The sequence below is a fragment of the Pelmatolapia mariae genome, linkage group LG23 (genome assembly GCF_036321145.2).
Source record: "Pelmatolapia mariae isolate MD_Pm_ZW linkage group LG23, Pm_UMD_F_2, whole genome shotgun sequence".
NCBI classification, from domain to species: Eukaryota; Metazoa; Chordata; class Actinopteri; order Cichliformes; family Cichlidae; genus Pelmatolapia; species Pelmatolapia mariae.
This window is the reverse complement of record NC_086246.1, coordinates 32,728,396-32,750,557: the sequence shown is the minus strand read 5'-3', so window position 1 is coordinate 32,750,557 and position 22,162 is coordinate 32,728,396. Positions and strand designations below refer to the sequence as shown.

Here is a 22,162-nt window from a genome sequence, read left to right as displayed (position 1 = left end):
TATTCCACTTTTGCTTTCAGACATGTTCACAGTTTGCCTGTTTTGTTACAAATCAGTGAACAAATTGGAAACAGCGGCAGCAGCCCAGGGTTGGAAATCAAAACCAAGTCCTAGAAATCTACAAACCTTTATTTAAAAAAAAAAAAAAAAAAAAAAGCCAAAGATTTATGTGTCATAAGAGGAGGAAAATTAGAACAATGCTCCTGGCTGGGTCTGGCTATATTGTCTGAATATAAGCCAAGATCAACCAAATATCAGGACAACAGGAAGGAATCGCACATGGTGTAGATTTGTCTGTGGTTCAAAAATTGTATTCAATATACAGTTAAATGCAGACACTGAGGTGTAACTATCAGTAGGCATAATGGAACTGTGACCGTGCTCTTCATCCTCAGAAATGATCTAACTTTGCCATGTATTTACCTTAGAGAATGGGGATATGTTTCAGATAATTACTATCTCTGCTGTCCTGTAGCTTTAATTATGTCACATTTTCCAGTGTACGGTAAATAAATTTCAGTGGGTGGGTTTGTTGGTACCTGGTCAGAGGCTGCTGGATGGTTATGTGGTGGAGCTCCCTCTCCTCTCCAGGAATCTGGTCCACCAAACAAGAGAAAATTGGATTAGTTTGCTGGTTTTGGCTGCTGACTGATGAGGTCCAAACAGGCGACTTCCAAACCACGAAAAAAAACCCAAATTAAACCGAAACATAAACAGGCGAGCAGAGAGAGGAAGGAGGATTATTGTTTGTATGTTTCTGCACATCTGAGGTCAGAGTGTAGTTTAAAGCCACTCGCCAGACCATTCCTGCTATTTTTAAATGTTTCCAATGTTTTTCCTCAACTAAACTCTCATCATGATGGAGATTAGGCTGAGTTTAAAGCAGTTTGTTTGGTCTGAAGCTTCTGCACAGGCCGTTAGTGTAACCGCTGAGGAAGTTTCACTGGGTTTTATTTCCCTGGAGTACAAAAGATATTTTTCATACACTTCACGATGAGAGTTTAAAATCATCAACTTAACCACAAAAACCTACAGAGTAAACTTATTACCAGTGGCATGGTGTTTGGATATGATTTGTTTGAGTTTGGCTTTCATTTGTTGTATTTTTCATTTTAACATTTATGTACAAAGCATTTCTAAGTTATATTGAAACATTCAGTTTTTTTCCAGTTGCACCCTCGTTTTAGCATTTCAGAAATCATTAAATTCCTCGCTCCATGTTAGTCATACTAAAATTAATCAGAAAATGCAGCTAACATGAAGATTATTTCTTTAGCTCTTTTTAAATTGGATGTTCACACCTTCAGCTTATGTTCACTCTACAAACAGCAATTAAAAAGCTTACATTTGAGTCTGTCGCACAAATTCTGCGAAGTGTTGATCCCTTGCACACAGCTCGATTATCCTCAGGCGTTCTTGAATCTCCTGCAGAGAGGTTAGAGGTCAGCACAGAGAAAACATGTTTGTGTGAGAGTTGGTCTAGAGGAGAAAGAGGAGGGGAAGAAGGAGGACGAGGAGGAGTTCCTCCATGTAAAAATACCCGTCTGCGTAGTACAGACCTCCTGCTGAGACTGAAAACCTCTGATCCAGAAAAATGTCACAACAGTTGGCCAGCTCTGTCTGAGGTGTCAAATTGATTTTACTTGAAGTAAAGCTTTGTGTAGGAGGTGAAAGTCACTTCCTTTACCAGCTGCCCTGTGATCCAGAACTATAAAAATCAAACCCATAAACTGGGTCCTCTTGAAAAGTTTCCTTTTCTAAACATTGCTGATGTTATAAAATCAGCACCTTTACTGTTCTTGATACAACATGCTCAGTAGTTACCCAATTCTACGCTACATAATAAATTTTTCAAAACCCTAAAACTAAATAGAAATTCATATTTTTCCACTCAATATCCGACACTCAGCTTGTTTATTTAAGCTACCAGTTTTTTTCACTATTTGAGGGCATGTTCATGGTGTTCCACAAGGCTCAGTTTTGGGCCCATATTTTTTTGCAAATGCAACAAATTCCCCCTGTATGCAGATGACACCCAGCTTTACGCAGCAGAAATTTTTCCTTTTTCCTACCTCTTTACTGAGTGTGGTGTTTTGATAGATGTTTTTTATCTCTTCACTGCTGAGGTCTTTAGAATCGCCTACACTGGCAGAGCTGCTGAAGTGAGGGAGCCCGCGATCACACTGACGGTAGTACTGGGGCACGTCATCATTGTAGCGGCGATAGTACTGGGCAGTAACAGGGTCACTCTCAAACATCGGGTTGAACTTGGTGGCACGTTCAAGTGTTGGCAAACTGTCACCTCGCCTGGAAGACAACGCAAGTTCAAAAAGTTTGCTTTCTAGAAATGTATTTTTTCTCATTTAATTTGTTTTTAAAACTCCAATGATATTGTTGTACCGTAAGGGGTCCTCTGTGTCCTCCCCATCATACTGCTCTCGTAACGACCTAGCCAGGAAAAAGATAATCCCAGCCGCTACCATCAGGAAACCAGCCACTGAGGCAATGGCGATGCCCACCACCAATGGCTCGGAAACATACTCTTCACAGTGTTCACCACGATACCACCAATTTTCTCCAACACGACACCTGCAGCAAAAATTACAAATTTGTAGTATAAATTTGCAGTAAAAACACCAAAGATTATACTGAAATGGTCTAATGGTATCCTTTCAGGCTTTTTCAGCCCTCTTTTATTTAATATTTATAGAACTGGCCTAGCATTCATCTACACATAAGTCAATATTCACATTTATGCAGACAATGCAACTATATGTTTTAATTTTGTTGTAATTTTCATTCAGTATACAGCTGAACATCTAAATGCTTCACAGGTATCCTTCAACCTAGGAACATTTTGTGTTCATATTATTTATATTCTCCAAAGTGCTATGTAGCTGTTTGCAGATGAAAAAGGTATTTATGTTTAAGAACAACTGAGACAGATCATACAAAGTGCCTTGTATTTTGTTATAACATTAATCACATATTCACAAGGGCCACAAAGGACAATTTAATTTTAGAAATATATAATGCAAATCAAAAAAACTTAAAACTTAAAAATGCAATTTTGTTGATAAGAAAAACATATCAAGGTAATATAAGCAGCTTTTATTTTGGAGGTAGTGCCCTCTCTTAACATTTATCTTTAATTGTCAGAGACCGCGCATAAAAATACTGACTTCATATCATAAAAGATTCCTTATACCAGAATTCACTACTAGCTAATTTCTACCTGCTGTACCTGCAAAGGATCTTTTTACTTTCACTGGGGAAAAAAGTACTACCTGCATCTGTATCTACAGGACATTAACTGCTTAGTAAGATGCATTTTATTTGAAGAAAGCTGACTGTTTTCTCTTTATTTTAAAGTCTTCAAATTGGTGCATGCAGACATATTGCAGAATATTTATACATTGTAAACTAATTAAATATGTGGTAATATACTGAAGAATGAAACCAATGAGGCATAAAATACAGAAACATTGTGAAACAAGAACAGCGATATTTAATTTTCTCTTACCTGCAGATGGCACCCTTGCCAGGGATGATGTCACATTTTCCATCATTAAGGCAAAAATCGTGTTGCACCTCACAGATGCTCTGACATGGCAGGCCATCCACACTCAGATATCCAGCGTTGCACACACACTCTGCTTCACTTGACCACTGATTCACTATACACCTGGAAAACTTGTTACATGCCTGGAACTTACAGGGATCAGCCCGGTCACCTAAGGAACAAACAGTGGAAAATGAAAGGAGCAAGTAGAAGACACAGTGTCATATGAAACCATAAGAAAGAGAACCAGATGCCATCCCACATAAACAGAGGTAAGGGTTCAAAGAGCTCTAGTAAACTCCAGGCCTCAGTAGTCTGCATCTGGTCAGCACTCAAATGACAAAATGTTTGTTGGCATGTTCTTAATAAAGACAAAAGCAGCACAAGGATAAATCAGTTTATGTTTATGTACTTCAGCATACCCTAGAAAGTGCTGGAAAATCTTAGATGCTTTTCTTAGGCTTTTTCAAGTCTTTTTTAACACAACAATCAATGACTTTAAATATTTCCCATGGAGACACCAGACCAGCAGCAAGAGTCCTGAGTGTTTGTATCTTGGGAAAATCCTTAAGAGTTCAAGAACAACCAACCTAACTAACCTTTGTATGACCCAATAAGGTTGACATGTGCTTGTGCAATGGAAAACCTGCCTCGAGAGTACAGTGAAGATGAGAGGAGTAAACTGATTATATGTACACAGTGAGTCCTGATGCAGTGACTCACTGCTATAGCTTAGGGTGATCAGGCAGTGAGGTGCTCCTCTGATTGGCTCAGACAGATTACAGAGCTACAGCTCAGCAGCAGAGGTGGAGGGAAGATGGAGTAATTCCTCCGATAACAGTAAATAAAATCTCATTCTTCTGCAGATAAATCCTAAACTCTGCTGAAATGCAAACATGTATGTCACTGGACTGGCAGATTGGGTTACATGTAAGTCTTGAAACACTATTACAGCAACAAAAAAATTTACTTTTTGGACCTCTTGGTGGCAAATTGTTAATGATGTGTTAAGTGATTGTTCCACTCAGAGTTGTTTTTTTTTTTTTGCCAAATTCCACTATTTTAAACTTACATCACTTTTTTAGTTTTGGACCTGTCAAACTACTGTCTTCCGTTGAATGTTATGATTCTGCAAAAATGTCCTGGTGCTAATTAAATAAAAATAAAAATAAAACTTTTCAGGAAAACGGGACAGTTATTTTAGCAACATAGTAGACAGACCTAAAGAATTAAAAGTGAACCACAGTGTTAATCTGAATTTAACAAGTAAAATGATTTCTCCCTCCTTTTCTCCCTCTTACACCTGTTTAAGAGCTTCATTTAACACATACGTCTTTACACTCCTTTCAAAACCCAGATAAGAATCCTCACGGTCTACACTCAAAGACCTGCAGTTATTGCAACTATAAAAACCAGTCTAGGCTCAAAGGAGCAGCTCTAAGCAGCGGCCATGATGATGTCCCATCAGGGTGAGTCAGTGTGTGCTGCTACTGATCACGTTCCTGCCAGACAGATTATCTCGGGTATTAGATCACAGTCCTGACAGCTGAAGCCTGTCAGAGCTGCTGAGACGCTGCACATACAAACTTAGGATTTAACAGACTGAGGAGCATCATGGCAATAAGTGCACAAGTAAACAGTAGCTTTGATTTCATTTCTCCACAGCAATAAAACATCTGACTATATTCCACTTTATTCTACATTAAAAATAACTTACTGGAAAAAGAAAAACTATCAGTACATGACTGGAAAATAAATTTCTGTGTTCAGATTTTGAAGGTATTTATTTATTCATATAGGTATTAAAGGGATCGTTTCTGTTTACCCTGAAATTCAAGCCTTAGATGCATAAAGCCATCAATCAACTGGATAAAATTTGTAATTAATTCTGTACGTTGTGGCTAAGTCGCCACATATAGAAGACAAATGTGTCCTGGTTTGTCCCTAACACCTAATCAGTTTAGGGATGTTGTTCTTCATGAAGCCCACTGTCATCATAATTGAAATATGCTAACACTGATAGATATATTCAAGATGCTGGTCTCATCATTTTAGTAACTGTATTAAAATTCAAGGCTCTGTAGTTTTAGAGAAAAACATTTTCACCTTATGAAACAGTTATTTTTAATGAATGTAAACTGAATATTTTCAGAATAAAGATAACACCTCAGTGTCAGTTTTAGAGACCCACAACTGGCAAAATTAGCATCTTCATTAAAGCATTAGATGTAATTCTGCACGAGCCTGGTTCTCCCAAAGGTTCCTTCCTGTTACAACCCACTATTGCAAAGTGCTTACTCATGTTGGTGGGGGTGGGGGGGTGGGGGTCATCTAATTGTTGGGTGAACTGATTTGAATTGAATCCTACCTGACTCAACATCAAGTGAGTACTTGTCAATTGCGAGGTTCATGGTCTGATAGGCAGTGTTGGCAAAGTCTTCCAAGATTAAATAGACAACATTGGTGACTCCTCTGTGTACTGGTTTACCAAACCTCATCCTACTGTTTACCACAATGCTGCCATTTCTAAAGTTAAGGATCTCCAGGTTCTGGAAGTTGTTCAGGTTTGACTCCAGGTATGGGACCAGCTATGAGGTGAAGATAAAGATGTGTTAGTAGCATGGCATATGAATCTGGAAGGTTCCTATTCACTGAGTCATGATTCTTTGAATCCTCACCAGCTGGAGGAAACGCTGCTCCAGAGCCTTGTATTCCGGGGAGCTCTTGTTGAACAGGTCCATTGAGAACACCATGTTGGTCACCCTCAAGCTGAAGAAAATTGTTAACGCCCTGCCAGGTCGGGTTGGTAATGCAATGGCATCTAAATCAGAGGCCTGAGCTCCACTGGAGAAGCCACTGCTTTCCCCTTCAATCGACACCCCGCCATACTGGAATACATCAAAGCTGACAGCGATGCTGGGCACATCAGAGACACCATGTTCGAAAGGTTGGAGTTCAGTCACAGGAGCGTGGTCATCAACTTTCTGCACAGAGGAAGGAACAACGACTGCTGGTTTTGACTGTGGATCAGAAAATAGAGTGTGTACTGGGGTTTCACTAAGATCTTCATGTCTTGTGTCCTCACTGAAAACCACAGCTGGTTTTGACTGAGGAACCTTTGGAGGTGGTGTGTTTTTTGAAGCTTCATTAAGATCTTCATGGTTTCGATGCTCATGGTGAACCACTGCTGGTTTCGACTGACGACCATCTAAAGACGGAGCCCTCACTGGAGCTTCAGGAACATCTTCATGGTCCTGATGAGGAATCACTGCCGGTTTTGACTTAGGACCATCTGAAGACGGAGCCCTCACTGGAGCTTCAGGAAGATCTTCATGGTGCTCATAATGAATCACTGCTGGTTTTGACTGAGGACCATCTGGAGAAGGAGTGCTTACTGGAGGTTCAGGAAGATCTTCATGGTTTCGATAATCAAGGTGAACCACTGCTGGTTTTGACTGAGGACCATCTGGAGAAGGAGTGCTTACTGGAGGTTCAGGAAGATCTTCATGGTTTCGATAATCAAGGTGAACCACTGCTGGTTTTGACTGAGGACTACTTGAAGATGGAGTGCTTCTTGGAGCTTCAGGAAGCTCTTCATGGTGTTCATGGTAAACAACTGTTGGTTTTGACTGAGGACCATCTACAGGTGCTGTGCTTACTGGTGCTTCATGAAGATCTTTATGCTTTGTGTGCTCATGGTGAGCCACTACTGGTTTTGACTGAGGACCATATGGAGGAGGAGTGCTTGATGGAGCTTCAGGAAGATTTTCATGGTGTTCATGATAAATCACTGCTGGTTTTGATTGAGGACCATCTGAAGGTGGTGTGATTACTGAAGTGTTAGTAATATCTTTATACCTTGTGTGTTCATGGTGAAACACTGCTGGTTCATTGTGAACCAGATGGTCTAACCCATCTGGAGACTGTGTGCTTATTGAGGATACAGTAAGCTCTTCATGGTTTAGTTGCTCATGATGAATCAGATCATCATCATCTGGCACTGAATCTGACACTCGAGTGAATGGTGAGTCCTTCTCTGGTGAGAGTGCAATGCTACTGTGGTGATCTGGCCTTACTGATGAAGTTGGGACTGGAGTAGTAGTTGTTGTAATGGCGATCATCACCTCATCCACAATCAGGTCCTCATCTTGTACTTTATTTGCTGGTGCTGTTGTTGTTGTCCCGATATGCTGTTCTTCCAAAATTTCAACCTGATCGTGGGCTTTCATTCCTGCCAGTAGCAGTTCAGGTTTTTCTGTAAGAACTTCAACTATTGATGGTGCATCAGTGATGGCATAAAAGCTGAAATCACTGCCTGTGATTGTGTGTGGGGTAGCAGGGCTGTCCCTATCAGGTGCTTTAGGTGGTCCAGATACAACTGTAACTTGAACATCTACATTCTCAGGTCCATTTTCTGCATATTTAGATTCAGTCGTAACCATTGAAAGCTCTATTGTTGTTTCACTAGGTACTCCCACCTCTTCAGTGGTTTTATGAAGCCCAATAGCTAAATCCGATGGTCCAGGAAAAACAGCTTCCTCCTGAGTCCAAGCCTCTGGTTCAGGAGAATCTGTAACTACTCCCACAGGGGTTTGAGGCTCAGTCAAGGAGTAGTCATCATACATGCCAGACGCTTCCACTGTTTGTACAGAAAACTCAACAGCCAGAGTTTCTTTGGGTGAAAAAACAGGTGCATGAGTTGTGGTTGAGTATCGGGGATCAGTGCTTATGTGCGGAGTCACCAGGACCTCATCCAGAAAAGGTTTTTCAATATGTCCTTCTGACAATGCTTCTTCAAAAACAGGAACTGCTGTTGCTTTTAAAATAAATTCTACTCCCATGTCAACCAAAACAGATTTCTTAGTAGTTAATGGTTCAACAGCAACCTCGCCTAAATCAATGTCCTCCTCTTCAGTCTCCTCCAGATCAGGCGGTGGGAGCATGTCCAGGCTTCCACCTTCATTGTCACTGAATGTCACTGAAGTCTGCCAGCTCCAGAGATCAGCTTCCTGGCCATCTCCAGAGGACCCAGAGCCAGAGCCATCATTCTGAGTGAGCCCAGGTATTGTCTGCTGGTTTACAGGAGGGGGTTGTCTGGCTGCAGAGGAAATTTCAGGACTGACAGCATCATTCTCTCGGTTGGCTTTGTCACTGGCAGGGGGAGCGTTACTCAAGAGGAATCCCTCATCTTCAATTTTTCCATCACCTGTAGAGGACAAGAAAATCAAGAACAGAACAGGTTTATTATATATTCTTGTATATATATAAAATATATAATATTATATACATATATATACGTATATATATATATATATATATATATATATATATATATATATATATATATATATATATATATATATATATATATATAGATATATACCTGTGCACTGGTCAATTTTTCCTGATTTTTTCAAAATCATCCCTTTGACCATTAAACCAGCATTTTCTTGCTCTTTGTAAATCTAAAATATAAACAACAAACTCCAATCTGCAGAATTCAGAATCACCTTCAAGAATTTAGATAGTGTTCAATTCAAGCCTTAGAATTTTTGACCAAGCTATTGGACAATTATAAGATAAACAAGTGTGTTCACACTATACTTCTATTTAAAATTCACTTTTCTGTACAAGTAAGTAAGAATTTACTGTTTCCAGTCTCCAGATCGAAGGTCTTCTGTGGAAATTCAGGGTTCAGTGGAGACGCTGTACTCTCATCGAGCAAAAAGACATCATTCTCGCTTGTCCTGTCAAGCTGTGGAGCTTTCCACTGGCTGAAAGGATCAAACAGGAAGTCCTCCTTCTTTGAGAAAACATCATTGTCATCCGCCTCATGCGTCGGTGCATCGGGAGGCTTCTCTGCAGCGAGGACATTGTCCTTGAAACAGAAATCATTTAAAGAGTGTCATCAACATAAAATTGTATATATTTTACTAGTTTCCAAGAACTATGATTTGCCATATGCTTCATGTGAGAGAGTTAGCGGAACTGTATAAATGCACACTCATTTCATGTTTACTTTAATTTTTTAACAACAGTAATACAAGCTGGATGCTTGTACTTTATAAGATGGTGGATACTTTAAAGGAAATGAACATATGTAGAACATGTACCGATAATTTTAAGTATGTTTCAGTTCGACTCACCATGTTGTCAAAGGTGTCAACTGGTTGACTTGTTGGTTTCACAGGAGGCAACAAGTTCTCTGCTGCAGAAAAAAACAGGATCAATTAGAGTTGAAGATCTGTCTGATGGAATATATTTATTTGTTATCATTCATCATGAAAAAGAGTAAAATGGATTTGCACTCAGTTTTGTTTTGAACTGAGCTTTAAATAGTTTTTGGTTTTATTTGAGTTGTTAAAACCTTATTATTTATTTCTCAATAATAATATTAAAACACTTGAAGTAAAGTGTCGGGTATGGTACCATTCTCCAACTGCAGTGGGTCACCCTGTGTCTCCAGGCTATTGTTGGTCATGAAGTTGTCTTTGTGCAGAGCCTCAGTGATGTAGTTGCGGAAGTCGGTGATGGTGTAGACAACAGTGGGCTGCTCAGCGGAACCAGGGTAGTTCTTCTCCACAAGGTTGTTCTGCAGAGAGATGAAATCCAACGTGTCGTTGGCAATCCCACTCCCATCCACCTCCAGAGTGATGGCATAGTGCACAAGGACCACCAAACCCCTAAGAGGATGAAAACAGGACTGGTCAGCTTGTTTCACGATACTACAGGAACCTGAATCTCATCAGGTTAGTTTGGTAGGGAATTATCAGGCAATATTGGGAAATTATCTTGACATCAAGATGTCTTTTCTACACTAACCCAATGCCACTGAATCTTTGATTTTATTTATTTTTTGCTGTGTTTTACTTGGATCTATTTGAAAGAGTGAGTGTAAACACAAAAAATATTTTATTTTATATGCTGAAATATGCAGAAAATAGGTTTAAATGTTAAACAAATTTCTTCAAGTCAAAGACTGTTGCATATAACTAAATGTTTGCTTGATGCAATGTGCATAAAGTTAAAAGATTAAAACTATTAAAATAATTTTAAAAAAAAGACTTTTTCATTTGATTCAATTTTATATGATAGATTATGCAGAAAAAATGAATTGGGCTGAAATGTCTGTTGCTTTATTAAGTATTCAGATTGTGTATAATGTTTTTAAAAAGTAATAAAGTAACTAATTACTTTTGAAAATAAGTAATCAGTAAAGTAACGGGATTACCTTCTTGAAGAAGTAATCACTAATTGGTAACTAATTACTATTTTCAAGTAACTTGACCAACAGTGATCAAGACATTATCTGGAAATGTTAAAAAGCTGTTGCTTTATTATCCATAAATTATCACAATGTCAATTATAATAAATATTGGCAGATTGTTATGAGATTATCAATAACAGCTGAGGAAATTATATCCACTGCAGTTCTTAATAAAACCTACAAGTTATAAGGCTATATTTAGTGAAAAGAGGAACTTTTTACTGATGTCTGATAATGTTGTTTCAGCAGTTTGTTTCTTTAAATCACAGCTGACATGCAAACATCTTATAATCTGACATTTACTCATCTTATACATGGTGTTCTACATGTTTCTGAACACCATCCTGTGCTTTCAGATCATTTCCAGAACCTGATGATTTTACAGCCTGACTGTTTTCCTCCTGCAGCTCTCAGAGTTCAGGTAGCTTTAGGGGCTTACAAAGACAGACTAACCTGAGGTGGGGTTTCCCGGACAGAATAACAGTGAGCCCGTCATAAACCTTTAACGGTAACACTACAGGGTCTACATGTGGCCTGAAGCTACCCAACGACTTATCCCACTTAAGAGGTGATTGACTGTTGGTAAAGACATTAAGTGGCAAGTAGAGCAGAGCTACAGCAGAGCCGTTATTTACTTCAAAGGGGGTTGTGAAGACATGATGACGTGGAGAGCATGACATTTGGACTCATAATCTACAGGGTAGCTTATCTCCACATGAGCTTTGAGAAGTTACTTCACTGTATTGTCTGTATCAGGTGGTGAATCTATAATATCAGGGGATAATGGAAAAACTAACGTTTGTCCAACTTACCGCTCCAGATCCTTCTGGGGTCTGAAAAAACAGGCAAAACACAACATAATATAACTAAAATAACAGTCAATGACTTATTTTAAAATTTGTATCTTTTCTTTAGCAAAACTAATTTTACATGAGGGCTTGATAGGTGCTCTTTTTGTACTGTATGCCAGCTGAATTCTACCTGAATTCCACAATGTAAACCGTCTTGAAGCCCGGCACTCTATGAAAGGCGTCTTCAATCTGTTTGTCGAAGAAAGGAAGAAAACATGAGTGAAAACCTCTAACATCAGAGTCAAACCAGACTTTTGTGAGGCCAAGTTAGCAACTTATAACATATATATGTGTAAAAATAAAGCCCTTTTATGAGATCACAGCTTTTTCTATTGGTTGAACAACAAGTGGGTGGGGCTTCTGTTTCTCAAATGACTATATTAGGGGATATCCATTTTTAGGATGTCGTGCAAAACCAAGGGTAGAAAAACATTGTGTGGAACTGAGCATTTAGAAAAGTCTGAAGCTCACAGGGATTTCTTATATGTACACTGACCTCAGTGCACTCTAGGTCTAATCCAGGTTCTGTTTCAAGTAGAATAGGCCTGAAACACCTTATCCAGGAAGCGTTCAGCACCAAATCATCATGTTAAAGGGGACTGCTCATCCGAGTGGTCACAAGAGCCAAGTTTATAGTTTCACAAGGCAGACTGGTCCTAGGTGTGAGGCTAGACTAAGAGTGATTATGAATATCCCTATGATAAACTACAACAGCAAAAACCAAGTTACCCTGCCTAGGACAAAGTTACCAAGCACCTTACTCTAGTCCCAGGCCAGGGTTAGTAGCTTAGGATTGATTGCCTGGTTGAACGAGCCTTAACCCATGGGCTTCAGTGTATTATGGACTGAGCAGTCAGGGCATGATATTGGAGGCAGAGCTGATGTTGTTTTGCTCGGAACTGCTAAAGAACTGATGAATATTTCTGGAGAGAAGGTGGACTTCTCATTTGTCAGACAGTCTCATAGTTGAGATGAAAATAATCCCTTTAAATTACTTTTGGCTGTGAAATGTGTGCAGCTAAAAGCTGCAACTAAGGATGAGTGGACTCAAACTGTCAGAGAAGAAACATTGACCTTTACTTAAGACTGCAATCTGTAAAGATTTAACACACTGTGAATAATTGACTATATAAATATATGGCTTTAAGTTCTAACAGTGGAAGTAAGTCTTTTTCCATATGAGTATTGTTCATGTCAGCCCTTTTTCTGCTTTAAATTATCAAGAAAAATGATCTGCTGATGGTGAGACGTACTCTGAAGACCTGCTAATGTTCATAAAGCTGGAGGTTTATACAGTCTTCTCAGAGAGTGACCACTGTGTGCATTTTTAAACACGTATTAGCTCTTCAAGTTGGAAGTCTTCCCACTTTGTAAAACCATCATGGAAAGACATAAACTGATAAATGGTTGGCCATTCGGTTTCTTGATGCCCAGTTAAAGTCATGCTTATCTGGATAAAAACCAGCATTTTGCATTTGCACTCTGCTTCTTCTTCTTCATGTGTGTTTCTGTGCTGCAGCAGAGCTCCTGCTGTTTCTATTATCCACTTCATACTCCCTCATTAACAAGCCTGACCCTGATACTCAAACCATAAACTGCCTTCCCGCGTCACTAACGTGGAGCGGAGCCTGAAAGCCTCCCGGCAGTTCGGGAACTCACCAGCGCTCTGCTTTCCTGGCAAAGCAGCTTTTTTTCCAGCAGCTCGTGGTGACTCACTGCTCGTATACTGTACTGTATGTCCTCTGCAGTTTTCCAGCTCTGATTCTGCCTCACCGGCTCGTATAGCCGATTGCTGGCAGCGGGGAGGAAACTGAGCTCAAAAGCGTGAAGAATCCAAATGCGTGAAAAACAGGCAAAAGCCTTTAAAGACACAGCCAAACTCCTGAGTCTGCAGTTTGTGGGAAACCACAAGCAAGTCAGTTTGGTGATGAGTAAGTATGGTGGACGTCAGAGAAAGTAGTTAAAGAGAAGGAAGGAGGGAAGAAGAGGTGTCAGCAGGAAGCACAGAACCAAAACAAGGAGGAACAAAGTTAAAAACATTCTGAGATAAAAATCATTTCCAGAAAATCCCTGCTGTTTCCAACATAAAATCGCTCACAGAGTACAAACAACAATCACTGAGAAGGAGATGCTCCTCTTTTTAAGGCCCCTAGACTCTAAACTGCTACTTTCATATGTTTGCATTTGCTTTGAACAACTTTGTGTTCAACAGACAAAAACTACAGTTACATTAAACAGGTCTCCTGGCACCTATAGTCCCAGGTACAGTGACTTGACCCATGTGTAAAGGGTTAGATAAACCGACACCAAGTAACAAAGATTGCAGTTCCTCTAATGCAAGGCTGGGGAACTCAAGGCCTCAAGGGCCAGTGTCCTGCAGATTTAAGATATTACCCTGGGTCAACACACCTAAATCAAATGATTAGTTTATTACCAGTTTATTTATAAAGACATGTTGAGGAGGTAATTTAGCCATTTAAATCAGTTTTTTTGGATCAAGGACACATCTAAAACCTGCAGGACACCGGTCCTTGAGGCCTGGTGTTCCCCCACCCCCCTGTTCTAATGTCTACTTGAGGCTGGCTCCAGCAGTGATTCAGTGTTAGAATATCCAACTTTACAGCAGAAATAAACATGTTTACCTGATACAAAAGCCTGTTACAAAAAAAACCCTAATTTCCCCCTTCATAACAACTATACAGGGGATAATTTTTATAACTCATCTGTTTAAATTGTATTAAGACTTAAGGTTTGTATTATTAGAGGTATGACATCGTAGACTGGCAGATAGATGATGACATATGGAGCTGTAGCTGCTAACTGTCTTCCAGGCTTCGTGTCAGCAAATCGATTCCCTAGGATAGACTGTGTTTGTGCTGTTGAGCTTTTTGGAGCATTTTAAATGTAATTGTCTGAGTACTAGTATGGCTGTTCTATGCTTAATTGTACTAATAGGCCATCCAAGAAGTCTCTTTTGGTGAGCGAAATTTTAGGATTTTATTTATATGTTAATTAGCACAAATGTACAAGTATTCGTGTCAGCTTGCTGAGAAAACTAGCTAGCATTTGCCAATAATTTGGGACTCCACTCTCACTTTGACATTTTCACTTCCTACTCCAAAAAAACAAACATTGCAGCACCACCAGACCTAATATTAAGCCTTAAAAAGAGTTTTCAAATTCATTTCACTCACTGAAATAAACTCAGTTAAATAGCTGCACTGATTTGATGAAAGATTAACCACAGATTCTAAGGTTCTTCTTCAGATTTGTTGAGTCATTAATATTTGCATTAATATTCTTGGTTTATATGAATGAAAAAAGAATCACACTCCTTTTCCTACTCTTTTTCATTTGACATTTTTGGCTGTTATCTAATGCAAAGAATTTACAGTCAAGCATATGAAAGTCTTTAGAAAAATACCTGTGAGTATACTCTTAATGCTGTATACAAGCCACTGTTCAGGTAATGACTACAGCAGGTATGTTGATATCTCCGAAAGTCATGTATATCCAACCCAACATTTCATAGTGGTAAAGCATCTTAAAAAGTGCACTTTACATGGCATGTCTGCACAGACCCCTTCATATATAGAGCAGATTGAAAATATAGTTGACTCACCCTGCGTTTGAAGTGTCTGGCCAGCTGCTGATACTCAAAGCTGCTTGGGTCTCTCAGCGCATCGTTGTAGGTTTCCTCTTTCAGTTTCATGCTCAACTCTACCACCTCATCCTTCAGGGGCCTCGGGGGCAGAAGTAACGTGTCTATCTCATTACCAATCTAAATTTGAAGGTAGGCATACGGATATGGGGTTGGTACTGGAATGTCATGTATGAAGGGATTACCTCAAGTCATCTGATTAAACATATCTTCTTACCAAGTTCTCCTCCTCATCCTCCAACTTGAAGCCATTGTTTCCAAAAAAGTTGCCATTTACGTCATAAACCCTCTCTGTAAGATCGGGAAAGTTGCCATTATTGTATTCGACCACATACTTGGTCGTAATCTCCAAATAGGAAGTAGGGGTAGACTCCTCAGTGGCACCCAGTGTAGTACTTTGTGTTCTCTCTTCAGTGAAATCCACAACTGTTTCTAGGGTGATGGAATCAACTGACTCAGGTGCCACTTCTAGTGGTGTCTCTGTTAAGATTTCATCCACTTCTTCAGTTGGGGAGTCACCCTCAGCTGATTCTTGATCGGGGTCTTCTAAAGCTACCGGGATACTGCCCTCATCTGAGGCACCATCTTCCTTACTGGGAAGCTCTTTAGGAGACTCTGGGGTGACCTCCTTAGGGGTTTCTACCTCTGAAATTGTGCCTGGTTGGGCATCAGTGACAGCTTTTGGAGATGTTTCAAGTGGAGCCTTTGAGATTTCTTCCTCAGCTTCAGGGAATAATTTAGGCTCTGGAACTTCAGATTTAGTGACTTTTTTACTGCTATTTTTGATTGTTTCTAGGAGAATTCCCACTTCAGATCCACCAGGAGGTTCCACTGTTATCTCAGGTGCAGATGTCTCTGTGTCTTCTGGAACAACAACAAGCACAGGAGTGATTTCCTCATCAGATTCTGAAGGGGTCTCTGTAACTTCTGGTGAAGTTTCATCTGTTTCTGGATCTTCAAATCCAGCTTCTTTCTCCGTTACCTCATCTAAACTCTCAGAGGCAACTTCTTCTCTGTCCTCAAATGTTTCCCCTTCAGCTCCTTCTTGAGTTTTATTGACAGATGTTAAAACAAAATCAGGTTTATCATCCTCCGTTATTATTTTGGGTTTTGATTGTTCTATAGATTGTCTTGTTGGTTCATTTTTTTCACCAGTTTCTTTTATAGATTCAATTTGGGCTGGTTCTGTTGTGGGTTGTGTTTTTTCTGTAGTATCTTTGATGAGTTCGCCTTCTCTTGGTTCTTCTGTGGGTACTGCTTTGAGTACTGGTCCTTCTGCTTCTTGAACTGGATCGTTTTTGAGTTCAGGTTTCACTGTCATTTCTTCACTTAGTTCTGTTTTTCTTGTCGGTTCTCTCTTGGGTTGTGGTGACTTCTCATGAGTCTCTTCTACAGATTTGGCCTCTGTCACTGGTTTTTCTACTAGTTCTGTCTTTTCTGTGGTTTCTTTAACAGGTTCCAGTTCTTGTGCCAATTCTTCCAGAGGTTTAGTCTCTTCTCTGATGACTTCTACAAGTTCTACTTCTTCTGCTGGTTCTATTGTGGGCTCAGTCTCCTTTGTGGTTTCTTCTATGGGTTTGACATCCTTTGTAGTAATTTCTGAAGGTTCTACTATATCTACAATTTCTTCCACAGGTTCGAGAGGTTCAGGTTCATGTAAAGTTTCCACTAAAGGTTTTGGTTGTTCTGTAGTTTCTTCCTTTCTTCCTTCCTCCTGTACAGTTTCTCTAAAGTCATCAGTTGTATCATCTTCATCTTTAACTGGTTCTCCTGTAGCTTCCAACATTTTCCCTTCTATCTGTGTTACATGTTTTTCCTCTTCAAAAGGTATTTCTACAACTACCTCAGCTCTTTCTTCCTCTGTTTTGTCTGTTGCGACATCATCTGAGGTTATTAATGTACTCTCCACTATAACTGTTGCCTCTTCTGCTTTTTTGTGTAGTTCTTTTGCTGCTGCTTCTGGAGCTGTTACTGTTTGAACTGCAACTTCTTCAGCAACTGTATCTTTTGGCCCTTCTACACCAGTCTGTGTTATTTGTTTAGTCTTATCTACCAGAACAACCTCTTCTTGTTTGACTTCTGCTTTTACCTCCTCTTTTGACACCACTGGTATTTCTTCTTTGCTGTGTTCCTTGGATGTAGTTATCTGTATTGTTGGCGGTTCCTCTGTGACACTGTATTTTTCACCTTTGTTATGTTCTAATATTAGAACAGGCTTAGAAGTAACCTCAGCCATTAGTGTTGGTTTGTCCTTTGGAGTGTATTCAACAACTGTTACTTCCATCTTATGTGTTGTCGTCAGAATAGAGGCCTGGGAGGGGACTTCTGTTTCTACATTTGAGGCAGATCCTTGTTTTGGAGTCACATTATTGAATATTTCAGCTTCTTCTTCTGCATCTATTATCAGTAATACAGTTTCTGTTGCTTCTGTGATGACTTTGGTTACTTCTTGGCTCACCTCTACAACTGCCTTTGAAGGATGTTCTACTGGAGGTGCATGTATTTTGTCTTCAGCTTCTTCAGGAATTGGAAGTGGTATTGCTTCATCCTCTAAATCCTCTGAGGGTTTCTCTACAAAATCCTCAGTGAAAGTTTTGTCATGGATATCCAGAGATTTTTCTGGAATTCCTTTAATTTCTGTCTCAACAGCATCTTCCGTGGTTGCCTTAGGGATGTGCTGTATCATGACTTCTGAAGGAGCCTCAGAGATCACCTTCGGATGTACCTTCTGCCCTAATTCCTCCAATGTGATAGTTTCTGATGCTGTGGTGGGCATCTGAAGAACCACAACAGTTTCTTCTGTGGGTGCTTCATGGGCCACAACGTCTAACGGAGGCTTCTCACCTTTTGGGGTAACTTCCTGAATGACCTCAGAGTCAACTATGATCACATTTTCAGGGATGATCCCAATGATCTTGTCATCTTCAACTACAGCCTCCTCCTTATCTGATATTTCAGGGATAGTTTTGTCTTCCCCAATTTCCTGATCGATCCAATCTAAAGGCTTATGTGTAACAGCGTAATCAGCCTCTGTTGCCACCTCCACAGAATCCTCAAGCAGGCCCCCAACACTTAAAACCTCAGTGTTAATGTGTGCCGTAGACTCTTGATGTGGACCTTCAGTCACAGAGACCGAAGGAACCCAGGAAGTGACCTCAAGATCTACAGTAAGATCATCTTGCTTGATTGTGATTGTCTCTGATCCAATGATGATGTCACTCTCTCCTATAGTTGCAAAAAAAGAGAAAACTTGAAGGAGGAGGACAAAGAAAAGGTAGCATTTTAAGCATTACAACCAAATTCTACTGCAGAATTTTTAAATTTTGCTCACCTTATTGTTGATACACTAATCTTGAATACAACAAATAACAACACCAAAACATTTCTGTATATATATTCAACTTATCAGATATATAAATGGGTTCTTTGTAACAATGAGGGTAAGTGTAAAATGCTTAAAAGAACTGAAGAGAAGAGCACCAGTTTTTAAGAAATACTCAGTTTATCCTCGCTATTGCAGTTTTCAGCTTCATAAAACAAGGTGTGTCCTTCGCCTCTTTGTTCCTGCTTGTAATTGACATTGACTGCAGAGCTGAAGAATGTTACTTAACAATGCTAACCTGTGACCTAAAGTTCCACTGGAAGTCTGCCATGTTTTCCTTGTGGATAAAATAACTTCCAGGTCTGCCAACAAGTAACTAATCCTTAAAATGATCTGCTAAAAAAAGGCTGCAAATCATGACTTCTGACAGCAGGGGTTCTGTTGAGAATCTCATTGAGATCTGGGGACTATCATGAAAATCACAGACTTCATGAACCAAGAGTGTCATGAAAACATTCTGCAGTTTTCTTTCTATTGGGTGTCAATGGGAAGACCTCATAGACGATGCACTTTGACAGAAATTGTACTGATGATGACATGAAACAAAAACAAGGTCAAAATGAACCATCTGTAGCTGTGATCTCACTAACCCTGATAGTTGTCCTGCAGTAACTCTGTCATGTCCACATTTCTGCTCCCAGTCCTCTACTCAGTCTCCATCCATTGACCAGACACTTGCCCGTAAATAGGCTTACAGATCTATTCTGAGAGCGGAGCGTGTCACGGGAATCAGCCTCCTGCACCCACTCCTACTTCACATAAGACAGATTTGGTTGTAAGGTGAGGGACTGCGGCTGCTGACACTTTGTGCCACCAATTGGGGTTTCAACAAAGACTTTCAGTGGCTTGTGAAAGAGTCACCAGTAAGGCACTAATCTGTATGCACATCCAGTCCATAGATTCCTTCAGCTAGTTGTAAAGCCCATTCATGAATATTTGTTAGGGCTATGCCAAAGATGGCAAAACATCCCTAAACTAGAAGTTTTTGGCATGCACAGGGGCTTCTCAAATCAGTATTTTTTTTTTCAATTTATCAGTTTTAAACCAAAGTCCTTGTGTCCTGGTGGGTTTATCAACTTCCTTGACCCACAATTTATTAGGGTACAATAGATAATGATAACACCCTTCTCTGTACAAGTTGGCTGAGATATATCTTTGGAGATGCATAAATCAAGTAATCAGCAATGGTCCACCTTGTGTACACCTGTAGCTACATGTTGAGGCTACAGTGAGCCGTGATTGGCTTTTGTCCAAAACGTGTTTCTGGACAAAGCTTAGCTTTCTGACCAAACAGAGTAAAAGGCTCTGTCTGCCAAGTTACTAGGTTACTACCAAAAATATCTTCATGTACTTTGTGTTCTTGAAAAAAAAAATTGGTCAAAGTTGAGGATGTTTTGAATAACTGGCTTATACTGACCAGAGCACAGAGCTCAAAAGACAAATATTGCCAGATGAACTGATTACCATGATGGGAATTATTTCTGATACACTGGAAAATAACTAAAGCATCTAGTAGTATCTTAAGAATAACTGCTTATTGTATTAAAAGCTCATTAGAACATTGAAAGGGTAATGGAGACTCCCTGATATCGAAAATATTTACCTGGTGGGATCTCGGTCACTGCATCTCCAGTCTGAGTGGTCGGTGTCTCCGAGCTACAAGACAAACAGAGACAAAAAGCAAAGCATTTAGCAAAAACGTGATTTATTTCCTCTAGCACTCAGCTGAGAGAAACATCATTTAACCAGTAGGGCAGTGCCAGCTTCTTTAATACTAATGCTTTAATACTTCTGTTTTTGTCCTCTTCTGTGATGGTGTGCTGTGAAGTCTAACTTTGTTCAGTAAACAAAGATTTGATGTGCTACAAAAGACATATAAAGCATGATAATGTGACTTCTAAAGGGGAACATCATCTGTTTTAAGGTTTCTATGTCCTTCTTGTATTTATGTCCAACATTTACCAAACCCTACAAGTCCACAAACCCTGGAGCCTCATTCATTGTCAATGTACACAAAACATCTGTGAATCCTTAAAATAGTTGGCATTCCCCTTTAAATTTATTAAACTGCAACAATTCCCATGCAGCTGGACTGAGGCATTTTTATTAACAAAAACCACACAACTGTAAAATAAATAAATAAACGTGCAGCAAGCCAAAGAAAGCAGAAATGATAAACAAGCCGCGCACGCGAGCACTTCACTTTCTCTTCTCCAAACTCTAAAACTGGCCAGCGTCCTGCCAGGGTAGAAAGCAACAAAGCTCAGTTTTCTGTCTCTGGGATGGAGTCATTAAAGCTCTTCAAAATCTCTAGATTAGACTAAAGTTGACACTTTTTTATTTATTTTCTACTCTGATACATTTTGATCTTAGTGCTAATGCCAACAAACACTGTCAGATATATGCTGTAAACATAGACATAGTGTTAAATAATGAGTTAACCACTGTTCTTTCAACTGTCTGAACTACGTCATGCATTTATTTACTACACACAGCTCAGAAAGTCTGATGTTTGCCCCTCAGCTGGCTTACAGAAAAGGGGGTAGGGTGGGGTGGGGGTGTTAAAGAAACAGTTTAGAGTACAATGTCAGTCACATGTGTTTAATCTCTGTAATATTCTCAATATTTATATTTGTATATATATATTAGGACCTGATTTCACTTTGTAATATATTGTATTATTTAATTTAGTTCAGTCATTTACCCTCCTTATTGATTTGGAGCAATTTCCTTAGAAATTTATAAAGTATTCTGATTCTGAAGGGCTGCATAGAGATTCAGCAATGATAAATAATAAGTAATAAGTTCTGAAGTCCCAGAGTCAGAATATAGAGCACTAAATTAGCAAAATAGGTCTCCTAATTCCACTGCCTGACTCCAGCCCAGCTCTGTAGTTGGTGTTCAGTGTCTGCAGGCCTACCTGCATGGAGTAGGGCTGATGGGCACACTGCAGCAGGTGATCAAACACAACATAGATGTAAATACACAACCACCACTTTTAGTTTTTGAACTAATCACTGCTGGTACAAAAAGTCTAACAAACCATTTACTTCAGTGTCAGGTCCTCAGAAATCTTATTGATTTAATACTGATTAAACTTAATTTAATACTGTTAGGCTATACATAGTGCATAAACTCATAATTTGCTTTGAACTAGCGTTGTAAAATGTGTTGTATTGAAGTGAGATATTTTATTTTAAAGACCAAAGACTTATTAAGTTAAAAATAATGTTATAGGAAAGCAATAAACTATGAATTACATATATCCATCCAGTCTCTTCCACTTATCCAATTCAGGGTGGCGGGGAGCTGGAGCCTATCCCAGCTACCATAGGGTGAGGGGCAGGGTACACCTGTCTGTCGCCAGTCTGTCGCTGGGCCAAAACATAGAGACAGACAACCATTCTCACTCACATTCACACCTATGGGTAATTTAGAT

At 39.6% G+C, this 22,162-nt stretch overlaps 1 protein-coding gene across 5 annotated transcripts in view; it reads right to left on the bottom strand.

Annotated features, from left to right (window-relative positions):
• The window catches only part of LOC134620306 (uncharacterized), a 32,756-nt gene that overhangs the window by 5,800 nt on the left and 4,794 nt on the right, over positions 1-22,162 (bottom strand). For 4 of the 5 annotated variants that reach the window (XM_063466394.1, XM_063466392.1, XM_063466393.1 and 1 more), the window contains exons 5-20: positions 21,644-21,670; positions 20,327-20,379; positions 15,559-18,566; positions 15,303-15,461; positions 11,811-11,869; positions 11,642-11,662; positions 9,992-10,245; positions 9,709-9,770; positions 9,212-9,440; positions 6,241-8,768; positions 5,931-6,150; positions 3,524-3,734; positions 2,401-2,589; positions 2,073-2,307; positions 1,346-1,425; positions 540-595 (exon numbers count right to left, since the gene is read on the bottom strand). In XM_063466394.1, the coding sequence (XP_063322464.1) occupies positions 562-595; positions 1,346-1,425; positions 2,073-2,307; positions 2,401-2,589; positions 3,524-3,734; positions 5,931-6,150; positions 6,241-8,768; positions 9,212-9,440; positions 9,709-9,770; positions 9,992-10,245; positions 11,642-11,662; positions 11,811-11,869; positions 15,303-15,461; positions 15,559-18,566; positions 20,327-20,379; positions 21,644-21,670 (7,369 nt within the window). In that variant the 3' untranslated portion in view covers positions 540-561. The remainder of the gene's footprint in view (positions 1-539; positions 596-1,345; positions 1,426-2,072; positions 2,308-2,400; positions 2,590-3,523; positions 3,735-5,930; positions 6,151-6,240; positions 8,769-9,211; positions 9,441-9,708; positions 9,771-9,991; positions 10,246-11,641; positions 11,663-11,810; positions 11,870-15,302; positions 15,462-15,558; positions 18,567-20,326; positions 20,380-21,643; positions 21,671-22,162) is intronic. The other variant, XM_063466395.1, reaches the window with a different exon arrangement.